The following is a 19,269-nucleotide window of genomic DNA, read 5'->3' on the forward strand; positions in this document are numbered from 1 at the left end:
GCGGGGAGGGACCCATACAGCCAGCTACAACAGGCTCAGGTTGCCATGAGCTTTCATACCTCCCCTGCAACTGTCACTGCAGCTAATACAACCTGCCAGGAGAGGTAGTGGGGTCAACAGCTGAAATGGTTTGCCTGGGGCTGCCATTCCCCAGTTACTGCAGCCACCTCTTACGGGATCCTTTGGAAAATGAAGTGATGAAAGTCACAGGGATGTCAGAAGTAACGTAGCTTCCAGCAGCTCCAAGCAGGCATCTCCCCCTGCAACCCAAAGGCAACTACAGTCGAAATGCCAGCTTGGTCGACAGTTTCTCTTGAGACCAGGAGAAGCACCCATTCTACCTGTAAGGTGAGCCAGAAAACTCCATGGAAAATCTAGTTGGTTGCATCTGCCTAAGTCAGAACCTGGGGAACAGGAAGCAGAGGAGGGGGCTTCTCCCCCACGCCTGCCCCTCCTCCACGCCGACCTGCCAGAGTGGAGCGGGCTAGGAATCAACCGCCAGAATGGAAGGTTCTCATAAGCATGCATGGTGAAGCAGAGGGAAGGCTATCGGGATCTGCCGAGAGAGAGATCCTTCCCCTCACCAAATGTCTGCAGAATTGAGTGTCCTTTGCCAGAAGTAGAGCAGTAGGAGGAATGTGACAGAAATCTCTCCTGGCGAGCCCAACTACCTGGTAAGACTGCAAAGTCTCCTGGGACCCCTACAGATGGGCTTCCTGTGGAAGTCCCTCTGCCTGCAAGGGAGCGATCAGAGGGCCTCGTATCTAATCCTAACCCTGGGATGCCACATCCCCACTCAACAGGGCAAAGGCAGAAACCCCATGAGAGAAGTGAAAAGGTGGGATTTGCTAAACAGGCAGCAGAGGTGCAACCCCTTCCTCCAGAAGTGAATGAACGCCAACTGACAAGGCCATACCAAAGATGGATGAGGGAAATCTTGGGGATGATGACCCAATGATCTGGAAGCCTGTCCGCCCTTTTTCTCTTGGGGTCCGGTTAGTAGTACCAGAAATTGGGGTCCAAGGCAAAGTTGAAGCCATCATAGACACCAGGTGCACATGATGCCTGATCAATCCCCACATAGTTGAGCAGATGGGCATATGCACGGGCCCACTTAACCCCCCCCTATCAGCTTTGAATAAGTCGACAGGATGCTAATTGGTGGGGCCCATGCCTCTGTGGTCACTGAGTTTGTCAGGCTGCAGATGAACCATCACTGAGAATTCCTCAGGTTCATAGTCACCCCCAAAATGACAGACTCAGTCATATATTTTTTATTTTATTTTATTTTATCAATTTCATGTATACATTCACAATTATATGATCTCATAACTGTTATTAATAATATGTATTTATAACATCCCATAGATCCATCTTATCTTACAACGGTCCTACTTCTTCTTCCCTCCCTCCCTCTTTCCTTCCCTTGTTTCTTCTCTCCTACTCCCCTTCCTTCCCTCGCTCCTTCCCCTCCCCTCCTTCTCTCCTTCCCTCCTTCCTTCCCTCCTTCCTTCCTTCCCTCCTTTCTTTTCTCCTTCTCTCCTTCCTTTCCCCCTTCCTTTCCTCCTTCCTTCCCCCCTTCCTTCTGTCCTACATTCCCTTCCTTCCCTCCTTTCTTCCTCTTCTTCCCTCCTTCCTTCCCTCCTTTCTTCTCTCCTTGTCTCCTTCCTTCCCTCCTTGCTTCCCTCCCTCCTTCCCTCCTTCCTACCCCCCTTTCTTCTCTTTCTTCTCTCCTTCCTTCCTTCCTCCTCTCCTTTCCCTTCTCTCCTTCCCCTTCCTCCCCTTTACCCTTCCCCTCTTCTTCCCATTCCTCCCCTCTTTCCTACTCTTACATTCCCTCCTATTCTTCCTCTGCCTTTCCCTTTCTCCTATTCCTCTCCTTTCTCCTCTCCTTCCTATCTTTCCTTCTACTCCTCCCTCCATCCACTCTATCCGTTGTTGTGTTTACATATTCTCCTCTTCAGGGGATGACCTGGTTCTCTTTTTTTTTTTCCTTATTTGAAAGTTATATAAAAAAGGCAAGATTTACAAAATACAAGATACAAAAATAGATAAAGCTCTTTACATATTTTCATCTCCCATTGCTCATCTCGCCTTACCTAGTATGAAACTAGGTTGCTAATTCCATGCAGGTAGTTATAATGGATTACCTATCAGCTTTTCAAGTTTTTCCAACGTTGTGGTCTAATGGTGTTACTCAACGGTGAATTCTCACCTCTAATACATTTCTACTCTCATTTGTCCCTCTGTCTTTGTGTATTGTTTATTTGAGTTGTTGCTTAAATCATTTTAAGTTAGTCAACTATCTCCTTTTATATCTGAATCCTCGCTGTCTCATCAAGCCATTTGTACAATTTCTCCCAGACTTTGTAAAAGTCTGTGTCTTCTTTATCGTTAATCCGCATTGTCAATCTGTTCATTTCCGCTAATTCTAAGATTTTGTTCATCACCATTGTGCTAGTGGGGGCATTTTTACTCTTCCAACACTGCGCGTAAGCGATCCTTGCCGCCGTCAAGATGTGGACGAGAAGGTATTGATTGGTTTTACATATTTTTTTATCTGTTATCCCTAATAGAAACATTTCCGGCTTAAGACTTAATTTAATTGACATGATTTCATTCAGCCATCTTAGCATTTGCTTCCAATATGTCTTAGCCACCGGACACATCCACCACATGTGGTAGTATGTGCCCAGCGTTGTTTTGCATTTCCAGCATTTGGCCGATAATTTTGAGGAAATTTTTGCCAGTCTTGTCGGAGGGAGATGCCAGCGGTAGAACATTTTGTATATATTTTCTTTATAAGCCGTCGATTTCATTAATTTCAGGTTCCACTCCCATACCCTTTCCCAGTCATCCAGGTCAATTGTGTGGCCGATATTCTGGGCCCAGACTCAGTCATATTGGGACTTGCGTGGATTGAGAAGTGGGGCCTAGTGATCTTCTGGGAAGGTGGGCAGAGGAAGCTAGTTATTGACCTAGGACCATTGCCAACTGTAAAGTATGACTACCTTGTAGAAACTACAACCCCAGAGGAGGCAAGGCCACCACAATCTGCAGCTCTGGCCCAAGATGCCCTACCTGGGAGCCAGCAGATACCTAAAGATTACTGGGACTTAGAGGGGGTCTTCAGTGAGGAAGATTGCAATTATCTCCCCCATCACTGATCCATTGATTGCACAATAGAGTTCATGCCTGGGGCAAAACTACCGAAGCTTAAAATGTTCTCAATGGCTCCTAAGGAGATAGTGGAATTAAGGAAATACATTGATGCCAGTTTGAAGCGGGGCTTTATCCAGCCAGCCAATTCAGAAGTGCTCTTCAAAGAGAAGAAAGACGGGAGGAGTAGACTCTGTGTTGACTTCTGGGGGATCAACACCATTAGCATAAAAAACAACCCTCCCCCTCATAAAGGACATGTTGAACCACTTGGCTAAAGGCAAGTGGAAAACTAAAGGCAAACTGAACTTGAGAGAGGCATATTACCATATATACATCAGGGAGGGAGATGAATGAAAAACAGTCGCCTTTAACTGCCCCCTCTGAAGTTTTCAGTTCAAAGTCATGCCATTTGGCCTACAAAGAGCCCATGTAGTCTTCATGTAGTTCATTAATGAGGTGCTGCATGAGCATCTGTACAAAGGGGTGCTCATTTACCTTGATGACATTCTCGTCTTTTCTGAGACCCTAGAAGAACACATAAAACTGTGTGGCAGGTCCTGGAAAAACTCTTAGCTGCCAAACTCTATGCTAAACTATCGAAGTGTGAATTCCACAAGACCTCACTGGATTACCTTGGCTATTGTATTTCCAGCAAGAGGATAGAAATGGGCCAAGAGAAAATGAAAGCTGTGCTAGACAATCCCCACGCACATACAAACAGCTACAAAGATTCCTGGGATTTGCTAACTTCTACCGGTAATTCATTATGGCTTTTGCAGAAGTCATTCTGCCCTTGACTGAACTGTTAAAAATGGGGCCATCCCCGCCAAAGCCAAACCAACCTATTGGGTGGACAATAGACTGTCAAAAAGCTTTTGAAAAAATTAAAATAGATCTTTGCCAAAGAGCCCATTCCGCAACACCCTGACGCAGAACTGCAATTCATAATCCAGTCAGATGCCAATGATGTGGCTGTACCAGCAGTACTGTTGCAGAAGAACAAAGAGGGAAACTCTTGCCATGTGCTTATATCTCCAAAATACTTACCGCCATGGAAAGAAGTTGGGCCATTTTGGAGAAAGAAGCCTATGCATTTCGATGGGCACCACTCACCTGGAGACATTTTCTTACAGGGGGGGATATGCCATTCAAGGTCTGGACTCACCATACAAACCTCAAAGCCCTAAAAAGCCCCTGGAAACTGTCTCCCAAGCAAGTTTGCTGGGCTAATACTTCAGAAGGTTTACATTCAAACTTCCCTGCTGGGAAGAACTTGCTGGCAGATGCCTTATCAAGGAAACCACAGTATGACAATCAGAGGGAAGAAGTTATTCACTCCATCATTCTGCCCCCCCCCCCACCAAAAGGCAGCTCAAGTCACCACCAGAGGCCAGATTAGGCAGCCTACTCTCGGCCAGGACAAGTTGACCACAGCAATGAAATTGGTGCTGCCAACCAACCCCTAGCTCAACAACAACAAAGACATCCATACTGGAGAGCATCCAGGAGGGCAATTTCCTGATGTCAATAGATTTAATGGAAGCATACCTAAACATCCCTATATTGCCGGCTCACCAATGATTCCTATAGTTTTGCTACGCGAACCAACATTACTAGTACATGGTCCTCCCATTTGGCCTGTCTTCAGCACCCAGAACATTCATGAAGATCCTAGCAATACTCTTGGCTCACCTCAGAACCACCCCTATTTAAGTCCAATGCTATCTGTACAGCATGTTGATTCAATCCTCCTCTCACCTCCGGGCAACAGAGGACCTCCACTTCATGGTCTGGGTCCTTCAAGATCATAGATTCTCAGTCAACTATGACAAGAGCCACTTCTCTCCTACCAGCAGGCTACTCCACCTAGGAGCATATATAGACACAGCATCATGCATAGTCTCCCTGTCCCAGATCTGTCAGGACAGCATCAGAGCTCTGCTGAACCAGATCCAATCAGGCTGAACAGTGCCCCTGGCCCTCCTCTCACAACACTTAGGCAAGATGATGTCTTGCATCTCCATTGTTCCCTGGGCACCTATGCATGCCAGGGCCTTGCAGTGGTTCCTCCTGCCTTACCAGAAATCCAGCAGGAGCAATTCAACTACCCGAGTCCTGTCCCACCAGAAGTCATTCAGTCCTTCCAGTAGTGGATGTCCCTGGCCACAGCCAAGGGATACATATTCAAGGAGCCGAACCATCTCACTATCACCATGGATGCACTGAGTGGAACGGCATCTTCTATCCCTGTGAGCAGAACATATCTCGGTTACATCCAATGTACAGGCAGACTGGCTCAGCCGAGCCACAGTTGACATCTGCAGCACAACCTGTTCAGGACATGTCCGAAAGGTTTGGCTCACCAATCCTAGATCTGTTCACCACCCAATCAAACAGCCAGGTTTTATGCCCAGTTTGCAACACCAGTGGCGGAAGGGGTCAATGCACTCTGAATTCCATGACTCCGGGGGCTGCTATACACCTTTTATCCCAGGGGTAATCAGGAAAATACTGTTGGAGAGGGTAGAGATCCTACTCTTGGCTCCCCCACTGGCCCAGAAGAACATGGTTCACCGATCTATTCAACCTATTGGTGTCCATACACTGGAGGATCCCTCCAGACAAAATCTCCCTCAGTCAGTGGGTTCTCCTCCACCCAGACCCACAATGGCTCCAACCTTCTCTGTGGGAGCGCCTTCCCTCTGAAATGAGCTGCCCCCGGAGCTTCGTATAATCCCCGACCTCCAATCCTTCCGACGTGCCCTAAAAAGTTGGCTTTTCCAGCAAGCCAGCCTGGCCTGAACAAACCAAAACAAATTATTGATTACTGTTAATTTTAATTTTAATTCTTTTTTTAAAAATGTCATTGTCAATTTTAATTGGGTTTGGGATATCCTATTTAATTTCTTTTAAACTTTTGTATTATGTGTTTCTTTTAATGTTGTACGCCGCCCTGAGTCCTTGGGAGAAGGGCGGCATATAAATCGAATAAACCTAAACCTAACAATTAGTCATTTGAGCAGAGGGCTCTGAGGCTGGACAATTTCTCTGGCCAGGTGATACAGATCATTCAAGCCTCTAGGAGGCCATCTACCAACAGGATTTATGATTCTACCTGGAAAACCTTCTGTGCCTGGTGCTCCAAAATATCTATTGATCCCCTCTCAGTATCAGTGGCCAAATCCTGGACTTCCTACAGGCTGGGCTAGACAAGGGCCTTTCGCCCAATAAAATACTCAGGCAAGTGGCTGCTTTGTCATCCATGTTATCTTGTGGGGAACTGGAATCCCTTGCATGGCACCTTATTGTGCACAGCTTTATCAGAGGCACCACTAACTTAAAGCCTCCGATGGTATACTGTTGTCCCAGTTCCCACCTGGGAACTACCTAGATCCTCCAGTCTCTATCTTCTACACCCATCGAACCTTAGGATGTGCCAACTTTGGTATGTCCCATTCCTTGGATTCTCCTCAGCACTCTTGGAGAAGGGGCATTGGTCTTACCTGACCCACTCCTTCTCGGTGTACTGAGAGAGAATCCAACCCCACCCTGGCGGCCATCTGGACCAGAGTCCAGGAGTGGTCAAGTCAAGCATGACATTCAAGTCAATCATCATGCCGTCATCGAAAACCGGGGAAGTAGATACAAGAGGTGTGGCTACAAAGTCTTGATTGACTCAGTCTAACAAGCAGGAAGGTAGAGTTAACCCATTCCTTGGATTCTCTCTCAGCACATCGAAAATATTCTAATTCCTGGCTGACTGCTTCAGCCCATGAATGGCCTTGTTCAATTTATATACAGTGTTAGGCTTTTCACTTTCATACCCTGGTGCTTGAACCATGTAAATTTCTTCCTCTAATTCCATATTGAGAAATGCTGTGGTTATATAAAAATGCCAAATTTGATGGTCACGTGCTGCTGCCAATGCCAGTGCCAACCTTATACTTTCACTCTTCACTGTTGGCGCGAATACCTTGTCATAGTGCACATTTTTCTTCTGTGAAAAACCTTGTGCCACTAATCTTGCCTTGTCTTGTACCTGGTTATTGGGTAGTACTTTCTTTTTGTACAACCACTTACATCCTACAGCTTTGCAATCCTGTGTCAAAGCCATAGATGTGAACACTTTATGTTCACCCATGGATTTCATTTCTTTGTCCATGCCTTCTTTCCACTTTACTTGTTCAATTGTGGGTAATGTCAATAGTTCCTTATAATTCCTTGGCTCATACTATACATTACACACTTTAACTTTACTTTACTAGCAGAATACCTGTCAGGTGGAATCTCCTTGTTCCATTGCTCTAACCCGCATGGCATTGACTTCTCTTGTATGTTAACCCTCTCTTGCTTCATATCTGATTCATTTTTTGACTCCTTTACCTGTGCTTTTTCAGTTTCTCCTCCCTGAACACTAACATTGTCACTAAGTGAGTTGCTGTCACTGTGGGTAACCATCACTAAGTGGAACATTCCATAAATTTGCATAAATTCTGTTCCAATTTTACTCTGCAAAGCTAGCAGACCTGGAAATCACTATTCTTTTGCTTCCATTGCTAAAGTGATAGCTCTTTGAGCCAGGCTCATAGCCTGTTAACCTTAGGTTTCTAGCCTTTGATTGTACCTTTCTTCTAATTGCCTTTGGAATATGCTTCCAAACACCCTTAAATGTGCCAGAGATAGCAGTTAGCAATAGCAGTTAGACTTATATACCGCTTCATAGGGCTTTCAGCCCTCTCTAAGCGGTTTACAGAGTCAGCATATCGCCCCCACAGTCTGGGTCCTCATTTCACCCACCTCGGAATGATGGAAGGCTGAGTCAACCTTGAGCCAGTGAGATTTGAACCACTGAACTGCAGATAGCAGTCAGCTGAAGTGGCCTGCAGTACTGCACCCTAACCACTGCGCCACCTTGGTTTTCTCCCATATAGCACTGCATACAGAGTATCATTAATGGATTAATTCCACAGCCTATTAATTAAATAATTAGCAGTCGACATGGCTTCACCCCAATATGATCTGCTCAGACCAGAATCCTCCAATAGTGAGTCCTTCATTGTTTGTAAGACACCGTTCCACTTCTCAGCTACACAATTCTTAGCTGCTGTGTACAGATTTGTGCATCTATGTTTTATTCCTAATTGTTCCAACAACAGTTGAAAATTTGCTGACATGAATTCTGAATCTCTGTCAGTCTGCAACTGACATACCTGTTGTTTATATATCCTTTCTACAAAGCTTATCCATTGCTTAAATATCTGTAGCACCTCTACTTTACTCTTCAGTAAATAGCAAAACCAAAACCTGCCGTAATCATCTACAATGACTAGCACGTACTTTCTCCTCCCAAACTGACTTGTATTGGACCCACCAAATCTGCATGAACCAGCTCTACAGCTCTTATTGCCTTCTGCTAATTTTGCTAACTGGGAATGCCTTGAACTTTGATGATTACATACTGCATAGTCCAAGTATGCCTTGGTTTATACCTTCTGCAAACTGTTGCATCTTTTGCAAAACTCTGAAGCTGGCGTGGCCAAGCTTTCTATGCAAGAGATGAACACAAGAATCATGTTGTGCCAAATTCCCAAATGTTTGTGCACATTAAACCTTTTGTCCCTGCAACACATAAAAATTATCCTGCTGTATGCCCTGTGCGCATACATTTACATTTCTCTTTATAAGACACTTTCGATTTACAAATATGGTCTCAAATCCATGCTTGTCTAAGTTAGAGACATTTAGTAAGTTATGCTTCATTTCAGGCATTTATTTGACTAGCCCCACTGTTTGTTAACCATTTGTCCCTGCTATTACAATAGCAAACTTTCACAACATCAACCTGTCCATCTGTTGTCTGTTTTCTTTGCAAACAATCTTTCTTCAAATGAGTCTTATCACCACAGGTGAAACACCACTGTTCTGTTGCTTTCTTTGTAGAAAAACTTTGCTGTCATCCGATCTCTGCGGACATTTTGTCTGTTGTTTTTCTCTCTGCAGACATCTGTTGCGTTCTCTCTCTGTTCCTTGGGCCCCCCCTCAGGAATTTCTCCTTGTGGCTTCTCCTAAAATGGCATTTGTTCTCCTCAGAAATTAAACAGGCTTTAATGGACTGCAAACACAACTATTGCTCTGGTTTGCACTCAGAAACAGCTGAAACAATGTCCCACATTTCATCAAGGCTGTTTAATACCAACAGCACCTTGTGAGATTCAGGAATCTGCATCCCACCCTGTTCCAGGTCAATGAATAAAGTCTGCATGTGCAACAAATGTTGCTCCACAGAATCATGTCACTGTAGCCTGGCTCTGTACAACTTTCTCGATAATTGCACAATATTGCACACTCACATGCATACTTTTCAATTTCAGCCAAATCTCATTTGCAGTCTTCAAGTCAGCCACATTCAAAAACTTAATATGATATAAGCCAGTGCCTTATCATGCTGCCTCTGGTCAGTGACTACTACCCTGTTTCCCCTAAAATAAGACCTCCCTAGATAATAAGCCCAATCAGACTTTTGAGTGCATGCGCTAAAATAAATCCTCCCCTGAAAATAAGCCCTCCCCAAAAATATTGCAACATAGCAGCAGCCATGAGCTGACTAAGCTTTCCACCTCCTGCAGCTCAAAAATAATAAGACCTCCCCAAAAATAAGGCCAAGCACTTATTTCAGGCATGAAAAGAAAATAAGACCCTGTCTTATTTTCAGGAAATACAGTAATAGTGCCTGGGGTGAATTAACAACAATATCCCAGACCTCCTTAGCTTTCAGGAAACTTTCCGTCTTTGCAGTGGTGGGTTAAGGCTCACTGGTGCCCTAAACACTGACCAATTTTGGTGCCCCCCCTCCTTTGTACATATTGTGCAAATCTTCATTGTTTTTTTTTCTTTCTCAACTTTGTGGTGTCCCCTTGAGCCTGGTGCTCTAAGCACATGCTTAGTCTGCTTAATGGTTAATACACCACTCCATCTTTGATATAATGATATAATTCTTCTGTTCCAAATGAGGCAGACAGCTCTCCTCAACAGCCATTCTGCAAGCTTTCTCAGCCTTGTTCTCTGTTCCTAATAACACAGGCTATCCTTCAGCTTAATTATAGTTCAATCTTACTGTGTGCTCTGGGCCCATAATCTATCAGAGTTTTGTTTCAGCAGCACATCCAGCAAGCACACACAAGTAAATAAACTTCAGAACAATTCAGTTATGTATAAGAAACTTCTTTGTATGCAATACCATACAGCAGAATTCAGTATTCAATATCAGGAACACAGAAGCACTATTCATAGTAGCAAGTCATTATAGAGTAGAGAGATACAGAGGTTAATATTGTACAGAGGCTGCAAAGTTACAGAGGCCAAAGCAACTTTTATATACAATTCAGCAAATCTAAGCCATGCCCAGACTTCAAATTGTCTCTTATGGCCCCATACAAACAAATACACTGTTTCAGTTTCAAAACAATCCACATTGGCTGACCTGTTGCCATGTCTATCCAAACATTCCCCATTGGCTGACTTGTTGTCAGGTCCATTCCAGTCTATGAACATACTCTGACAAGATGGACTTGCTCAAACTCAGAAGCTGGCAACAATGGATCTATGCCATCTTTTTGCACATATTTTAGGAAGTGTATCCTCAAAAATCTGCTCTGAGAAATTGAGCTAGCATTTAGCAAATGGTGTTATCTTTCTTTTTTTAAACGTTTCTTTTTAAGTGCCCAGTTTATTTAACTAGATTTAGTACTTTTTAAAAACATTTTTTTATTTTGTATCATCAGATTTTTAACAAGCTTTTTAAAATGAAATTTCATTTTAAAATTTCCAAAATACATTGAATAAACCTTTATTATGTTTATTATGTACTTAAACAAAATCAAACCCACTTTCACTGATAGATTTTTAATGGAAAGTTGATAATCAGGAAGTCTTCATTTGTACCTTGCTTCTTAGTCTGGAAGAAGAAAATATTACTCTCTTCATTGGACAATAGAACTTCTAGACCAAAGCTGTAACTCAGAGTAAAAAAGATTGATCAGGAAGGAGAAGCTGGGCTATTTGACAACATATTCATATATAAGGATGTCCACAAATCATAGTAAATGGAACTTAATGCTACCAATCAATGCACATCCCTTTTTTTTTTTGCCCCTTGGCAGGGTTTGAGGACTTTGTCTGGGTATAGTATATCAGATGAAAAAAGGCATTAATTTGAAGGCAAAGTGAATGCTGCTGTTAGATTTTAAAGAGGCTATAACAAGGCATTTTAATTATCTAAATCGGGGGTGTCAAACTTACATTGTCATGGCGGCATCACGTGATATATCAGGACTTTTTTCCCCTTCGCTAAACCGGGTGTACCTTACATCTGTGGCCCTCAACCATAACACATCTGGCCTGTGGGCCATGAGTTTAACAGCCCTGATCTAAATTGACTAGAAGAATTGGTCAATAGCTTCACTGAGTTTTGAATAATCACGTGTGAGATGAATTTCTGCAATGCTTCCAATCTCTAATTTTGATCCCTCAAACTTTGAGAATCTTTGATTTTTGTACATAGAGTTTGTCCTTTGAAGTTTTGTCCTTTGAAGTAAATCTTCCTTTTTTTTAATATAGGCCTCTGCATTATAGAATCTACATTTAAAGGCAAATCATCAGCAACTTTGATGTCTGCAAATATCCATTGGGGTTACCTGAAGATGAACTCATGACATGGCAATTTGTTCTTCCATCCAGTTTAAGAGCAGATATCAACTTCATCAATTATACAAAACCAAACTGTGAACGGAAATATGTGCGGGTGGAATACTCATTACCTGATTATTCTCCAGATACTAGAGTCTTATCCCTGGATGATGTGCAACCTGTCAATATTCCTGGCAGTTTTAACCTTTCCCTGTATGGATGTGACCAAGATGACTCCTCAGGGCTCCTCAGACTCTTATTTAAAGTGATAGTAAATTACCCTAAAAATGAAGAGAGTAAGCAACCATTCTCTCTCTTATGACCTTTTTCTTTGGTTAATGTGTTTGCATATTAACTAAATTTGAAGAAGCATTCCCCAACTAATGTCTTCTATCCATGTTGTCTTACAGTTCTTGTCAATGCCAGATATACATGCATTCAGATAAAGATTTTATGCAATTGAATACATAATACTTTAACTGCTATAGGAAATGATCTTTTTCCTTTCTTATCAAGACAAACAGATCACCCAAAATTAAGATTTTCAATCTTGGGTTTTTAGTATGTGGATAAAATGTTAAAATCAGTTACTCTTGCATGAATCTGTTGTTAAATCAGATTTCAGATTTTTTTAAAATCAGGCAATTTTATCTGCCTATTCATTTGCAAATCTTTTATTGCTTTAGAGTCTATCATAGTAAACCTGCATATTTAATCTATCCCTCAATAGATCTAACTAAAACCCAAGATAACAACAGTATCATTTTCTTGTAAGAATATGACAATTATTTTAAAAATTGATATTATCTATTTTTGTTTGTTTGCTTTTAGATGTAACCTACAAAATTGATCTAACACATGAGAAGACTAATCTTACAATTTATTCGAAATCATCAATGAATGAATGTTTGATCTGTGTTCACTCTAGCAGAAACTGCAGACCAAATGTGACATTAGAATATGGTGTCACATATTTTGCTACCTTCCTGTGTCAAAATTTGGATAATATAAGGATAATTGCTGAGCAAAAGTATAGGTATGAGAAAAATATTTAGATTTTTGTTATATAAAAGATGTAAGCAGTTATCCCCTGAGAATGTATTTTGTTCTTGTTTTACTTGAACTTCAGTAGTCAGGTAGAACTGAGCACCATCATATGCTATAGGAGAAACCAGATTGCCCCAAGATGCCTTGCCATTACATTTTTAAAATCTAATTCAATCTGAAAATTGCACTTGTGTTGAATTACCATCCTTGTCATCTTACTCATGACTTGAAGGCTATAGATTATAAAAGCTGTACATGTAAGATATATTCATACCATACCAGATAGGGATAAAATGTAGTTTACTGAGATGTGGTACATGCTAGAAACATAGTCTGTAGTAATGAATAATAATTTTTGGATGCAAGTTTAGCTGTATTTTTCAGCTTTCATCTCTATGTTACATTAATTGTAAGATTAGTCTTATACAGAATGTAAATACAAAATTGAGACTGATTATTGCCACACTATATCGAAAGTTCTGGTTTCTCTTGTCCTAAAATGGAAACAGTTATGTGAAAGGCATATTAGCAAATTCCATTCTACCAATTCAGCTTTCAAATGCCTTATTTTGGTTTCCCTGATTTTAGAAAGGCAAGACTGTATCTGTTGTGATTCCTTATTTCTTAGAATAGTCTTTTGGTCCTATCCATATCAGTTGCTATTCTCTTTGACTATGGAGAAAACAAAATCTCTTCCCCCCCCCCCCAAACTCCCACTCACTATTTCAGTGCAAATATTTTATATTTGTAATAATACTGTTGAAAAGATGGTTGAGAAATTCTTTTATTAACACTGAACGCAAGTTAAATGCCTTTAAGGTTTAAAAGCCAATAACATGGGAGGAATATCAGTGAGTTTTTTTTCTAAATGTCTTGTAATATCTTCTAATATCTCAGTTTGATATTTATTAATATGCAGTTTATTAAACATAATTGTGGGGATCTGAGGGTCACTATTGCCTCTGTAGGAGACAAATTAATAGCTCTGAAATTATTTCAAATTATTCCAAATACTGCTGAAACATGGCAACATTGAGGATAGAAGGGCAGTTATACAACTTTCAAGTTTATAGATTTTCTAAGAGCTACATGCTTCTAAATCACTGGATTCATATCTCCCTCTCTATCCCTCCCTCTCTCTCTCTCCCTCCCTCTCTCTCTCTCCCCCCTCCGCCTCCCTCCCGTGTCTCTCTTTCTCTCAGAACAGTAAATCTCCCTTATCACATCTGGGCAGTATACAGACAAAATATCAAACAATGAAAATAGAATATAAAATTTACAAATAAAAAATGCAAAGATGGATTAAACATTAATATTAAAAATTAATCAAAAGATGGGGAAGTTTTCAGAGTATTAGCCAGCCCCACAGCTTCATGTTTCTATATGAGCCTCAAGAAAGGCCACAAAGCCATGCTTTCACTCCTTTTCAGAAGGCCATGAAAGTGGGGGTGCTTCACTCTAGGGGGGGGAATGTTCCACATGTTGGGGACAGCAGAAGAGAAGGCTTTTTTTCCTGGGTCCCGCTAGTTGGAATTCTTTTACTGATAGTCTGCAGCATGTCTTCTTTGCCTGAATGGGTGGATTGAGCTGGACTGTTGTAATAGGATGGAGATGGTTCCATAGGTAACCTGGTTTCATGCCATGCAGGGCTCTAAAGGTCATAACCAACATCTTGAATGGACACAGAAACAAATCAGCAGCCAATGCAACTTGCGCATTAAAGTGGAATATGGGCCATTAGAGTGTTATATAATTAAGTAATCATGTATGCAATGGTTCACATCAGTGTAAATTAAGAGAGGGAATATTGAGAGTTAATTGGCAACTTAATGTGATTGTTGAACCAATGTAGTTGGATTGTTGACAGTAGTTTAATGTTAGCTTGTTGCAGTGAAAAATATAACTAGTGAATTAAAAGCTGAACATTAAAATATCTGGAGGATTAGGGTTAGCTTTGTAATATTAATATACAGATAATTACTCAAATACAGATCTCTCAATACTAAGTTTTATTGATTTACAAGAAAACTTTCCTTGCAGAAAAGATGCTTGCCATGTAGAAAAACAGTAATGGGAAGATAGAAAATTGCCTGATTTTTTCTTTAGTTTCAGATTCAAATCTGCTGTGTTCTGGTTTTTTTTTTAAATACAGTTTGCTGGAATGCCAGAACATGTGAAAACCTATTCTTCCAGCTGGCTGTACCTTCTGTTCTTCTCCAGCTGCCAATTTTAATTGAGACATTTACATGGAAAATTCGAGCTCTTGAAGCAGTGAATATAGAAATCAGGTCCTCCACCTTGAAACTCAAGCAACATATCCCAAACCGGGATCAAAGGTGCAATGGAAGTTATAGTTATATTATTAATGGCTCCAGTCCAGGAAGGTCATGGAGTCTTGGTTATTTTTGTCCTGTTGGAGACATTGAAAAATACAGATTAAGGATAACGTCACCTTAACCCTTAAGACATTTGGCAAGAGGTGGTTCAATGAGTCTAATACTCAGAAAGGGGATCTGAAACTGTTTTTTAAGCCAGTTCTACAAGGTGAGTGAGTTTTCTTTTGCAGGTAATCCTCGAGTTACAACAGTTCACTTAGCAACCGTTCAACATCATAACCCCTTCCCAAGTACTTATGACACATTCCCGAAGTTACGAATTGTAGCAGCACCATTCACCCTTTATGAACGACCGCGAGGCACTGCAACATTTATCTTGCCTATTCCCCCTCCTTTGGCCGGTCCTCTTCAAGCACAGGGCCTATGGAGACTCATCTTGCAAAGATCTAGTGGACTGTCTCCTCTTCAACCTTTCTACCACAGTTACTTTGCCTGCTTCCAGTGTTCCAAAAGAGGAGCGGTGAGAGCAAAGGGAGAATGGGACAATGCAAGAGCAGAGGGAGAGCGGATGCACGTTGTCCTGCTCAGCTTGCAATCTCCCTCTAGACTCAAGTTATTTTTGCAAAAAGTCTTTGCTGCTGAAAATGGAGCCAGGGTGGACATGCTGGCCCCTCCTGGCTCTATTCTTGTTGGCAAAGGCTTTTTGCAAAGGCTTGCAGAAGCCTAGAGGGAGATTATGTCCCTCTAGGCTCCGATTGTCTTTGCAAAAAACTCTTGCTGCTGAAAACAGAGCCTGGGAGGAATGCGCCTATCCTTCTTGCTGGCAAACACTTTTTGCAAATACAATCAGAGCCTAGAGGGATGCAATCTCCCCCTAGGCTTTGACAAGCCTTTTCAAAAACTTTGCCAGCCAGAACAGACCCCAGGAGGGGCTGGTGCATCCCTCATGGGCTCCGTTTTCTGTGGGCAACAGCCTTTTTGCAAAGACGATTGGAGCCTAATGGGAGATGCAAGCTGAGCAGGACAACGTGCATCCGCTCTCCCTCTGCTCTTGCCACTCTGCTTTTGGAGGACCAGGAGTAGGCAACTCATGGCAGAGAGGAGGCAGCTTGCTAAATCTTCACAAGATGGAGGAAAGCAATTGTGGCAGCATGAGGTATCTCAGTGGATCAGGGAGTCCTTGGATAGCCAAGGATGTAGCAAGTTGCCTCCTCTCTGCCATCAGTAGCCCTCCCCTTCCCCACCCCAAAGGAAGTTTGCACAGCTAGAAAACTTTTGCTTTCCTTCTCTAATCCTCCCCCCCCATGGCCTTCCGCATCTGAGATACCTCATGCAGTTAATGACTAACACATTAGATTATCGAATGTGTGGGCAAAAGCAGGGAGTTTTTCATGTTTATGTGATTCACTCCAACAAATCCTTGGGTTACGATTGGCAAGAGACATTACATTGGCAACTCGAGGATTACCTACTTTTTTTTGCTTACAATGCAATATATAAAGATTCTTGGATTTTATCATGCCTTTCTAAACTGAGAATCAAATGCAATGCTTTTTTCTATAATTTAGTGTTTTAAGATATGATAACTGGGTTCCAACACAATGTGGAATATTTAATTAGTACTTAGAATAGCATACGATAAATGGAAGCCAGAGCAAATGTCATGTAGATGGGTAACAGTTCTAGGCTATGTTCAACTATCCTGTTGGGAGTGTAACATATTAGTGAAAGCTTAAGGAGCCATTAAAAAGCAGGATTCAAATGCAACCTTGCCTAAATACTTAAGGCCTAGCTAATTCATCTTTAATTCTAGCTTGCAGCATGTTTTATTATTGGTTTTTGGGGTAATGGTTTTTTCATTTCTGTATATATATTATTGTTCTCCTGGAGAGTTTGGAGCAGAGTATAGTATCTCTCTGCAAGAACCTACTGTTAGCCAGAGCAGTCTACCAATCTTCCAAAACATTCATTTCTTTAGTTCCCCAAATTCTCAGCTATGAATATCTTGGAAGATTTCTCATTTATTAAGTGGAAATTAAATTAAACTATAAACTAAAGGAAAAAACAGGTATGTTATCCAACAACTTTAACACAATAGGTACCATTCAAAGAGCATTTTGGTATATTACAACTACCCAATAATGTTTCAACAGATATGTGTGTGTGTGTGTGTGTGTGTGTGTGTGTGTGTGTATGTATGTATGGCTTGCAATTAATCTGTGTGTGTGTGTGTGTGTGTGTATGTATGTATGTATGTATACATATATGTGTGTGTGTGTGTGTGTATATATATATATATATATACACACACACACACACACAGAGAGAGAGAGATTAATTGCAAGCCTCCCAGAGTAGCTATATCAGTGAATTAGATGGCATTGAAATTTAATAAATAAATAAAAATATTGATGATATTTGGATGTATTGGAGACAGAAGCTATATTATCATGGGAGGAAAACCCTTTAATTCGGGCCCCTTAGTAACAATGCTCCAGCTGGAGGAATTACAACATGAACTATCAGAAATACCCAAACATTCTTTGCATAAATGTCATATGATTCTAGGAAGATACTAGATTGTGTTTTTTTTGTTTTGTTTTTTTAATCTTTTCCTGTAAATATTGATACTTTAAGACTACTCTATTGAACATTCACAATTATTAAATTGAAATCATCATCATCCAGAAAGGATTAATGGTAGCCCTTTTGAGGGAGACTACTATTTGATTAGAGAAAGGAAAGCAAAAGTTTTCTAGCTGTGCAAACTTCCATTCCATAAAGCAATTTTAATAAAATTGTTAAGCTGGCATAAAATAGAGAAGGGCACCAAAAAAGAAGCAAATCTTTGACTACTACCAGCATGGTCCCTGATGACCTATATTGGTAATAAAATTCCACAGAGAATAGGTCAATCATCACAGAAGCCATTATAAAATATAAGATGCTGGGTAAGTTTTCAGATGAGAAGGTATAAAACAGACAAATAGCATGTACTATATGATGTGATCAGTAGCAGCTATGGAGTTCTAATCAATCATTCTCTGAATAACTTATGGAGGGCACTGTAATCTGAGCCCTTGATTGATTACTGTCAGACAGTTACTATCATTTTAAGCAATTGTGTTGTCTCAGATTATGTTATGGGAATAAAGATTTGTTTTTCCTTCCCTGCCTCTACAGAAGATTGCATTTTCACCCTTAGTCCGGATCCAAAGACCCAAAGTTTATATACAGACTCCTAACTGGCTGGAAGGCCTTCTTCCTTTTATGTCAGTGTATTGGAATTTCAGTGTCCCGCCAAAGCAAGTTGCACAGCTGACATTCTTAAATGAAAGGATGGGCATAACATGTGAAAAGAGTAGGGCTTTTATCTACGTTAAAGAACAGAGTGCAAAAGCGGTAGAAACTGTGTGCCGCGATGATAATGTACTTCCGAAGACTTTGAATTTGAGACATGCATTTTTGGATTAATATCACTAATTGTAAACCATCTGCTAAGCAACAACTTAGTTTGCAATTCTTGGTGACATTTCAAAAAATTCAGGTAAGTTATCATTCTCACATTGTTACACAACCAAGTTCTACATGAATTTTATACAAAGAAGGAACTATTCTGCATGAATGAATCTTTTGAACCTACTAGCCCAGGGAACTAGACACCCTCCACACCTCCTTTAGCCATGGCTTAATTTTGGGTACAAAACCAGGTCTAAAATGTGACTGAATCAATATGATATCTCTTATTTTGTGCATCATTTTTCTTAACATGGAAATTCCTTCAGCACAATGTAACTGTAAATTGCAGCAATCAAAATGCTGTTGAGGATTGAAGTTCACAAATGAGGAAGGAATCAGGTAGCTTCTCCTTTGAAGAGTATCTTTGAAAAGAGACAGTATTATATACCTGACTTTTTTTCTGCTACATAATTTCTTATGACTCCTCTCCTGTTTATTTGTTTTTTTTCTTTCTCTCTTTCTTCAACTTCTTCACCACCCCTCCCTTTCATCTTACCACCCAGCTGTTAACTACTAGAAA

At 41.1% G+C, this 19,269-nt stretch overlaps 1 protein-coding gene across 1 annotated transcript in view; it reads left to right on the plus strand.

Moving 5' to 3' along the window:
- The window catches only part of CDCP1 (CUB domain containing protein 1), an 82,256-nt gene extending 67,103 nt beyond the window's left edge, over window positions 1-15,153 (plus strand). Inside the window, 4 exon segments of the mRNA XM_032238260.1 lie at window positions 11,779-11,835; window positions 11,838-12,143; window positions 12,679-12,883; window positions 15,047-15,153. Coding sequence (XP_032094151.1) covers window positions 11,779-11,835; window positions 11,838-12,143; window positions 12,679-12,883; window positions 15,047-15,071 — 593 coding nt within the window. The 3' untranslated portion in view covers window positions 15,072-15,153.
- The last annotated feature ends 4,116 nt before the right edge of the window (window positions 15,154-19,269 follow it).

The sequence above is a fragment of the Thamnophis elegans genome, chromosome Z (assembly GCF_009769535.1).
Source record: "Thamnophis elegans isolate rThaEle1 chromosome Z, rThaEle1.pri, whole genome shotgun sequence".
NCBI classification, from domain to species: domain Eukaryota; kingdom Metazoa; phylum Chordata; class Lepidosauria; order Squamata; family Colubridae; genus Thamnophis; species Thamnophis elegans.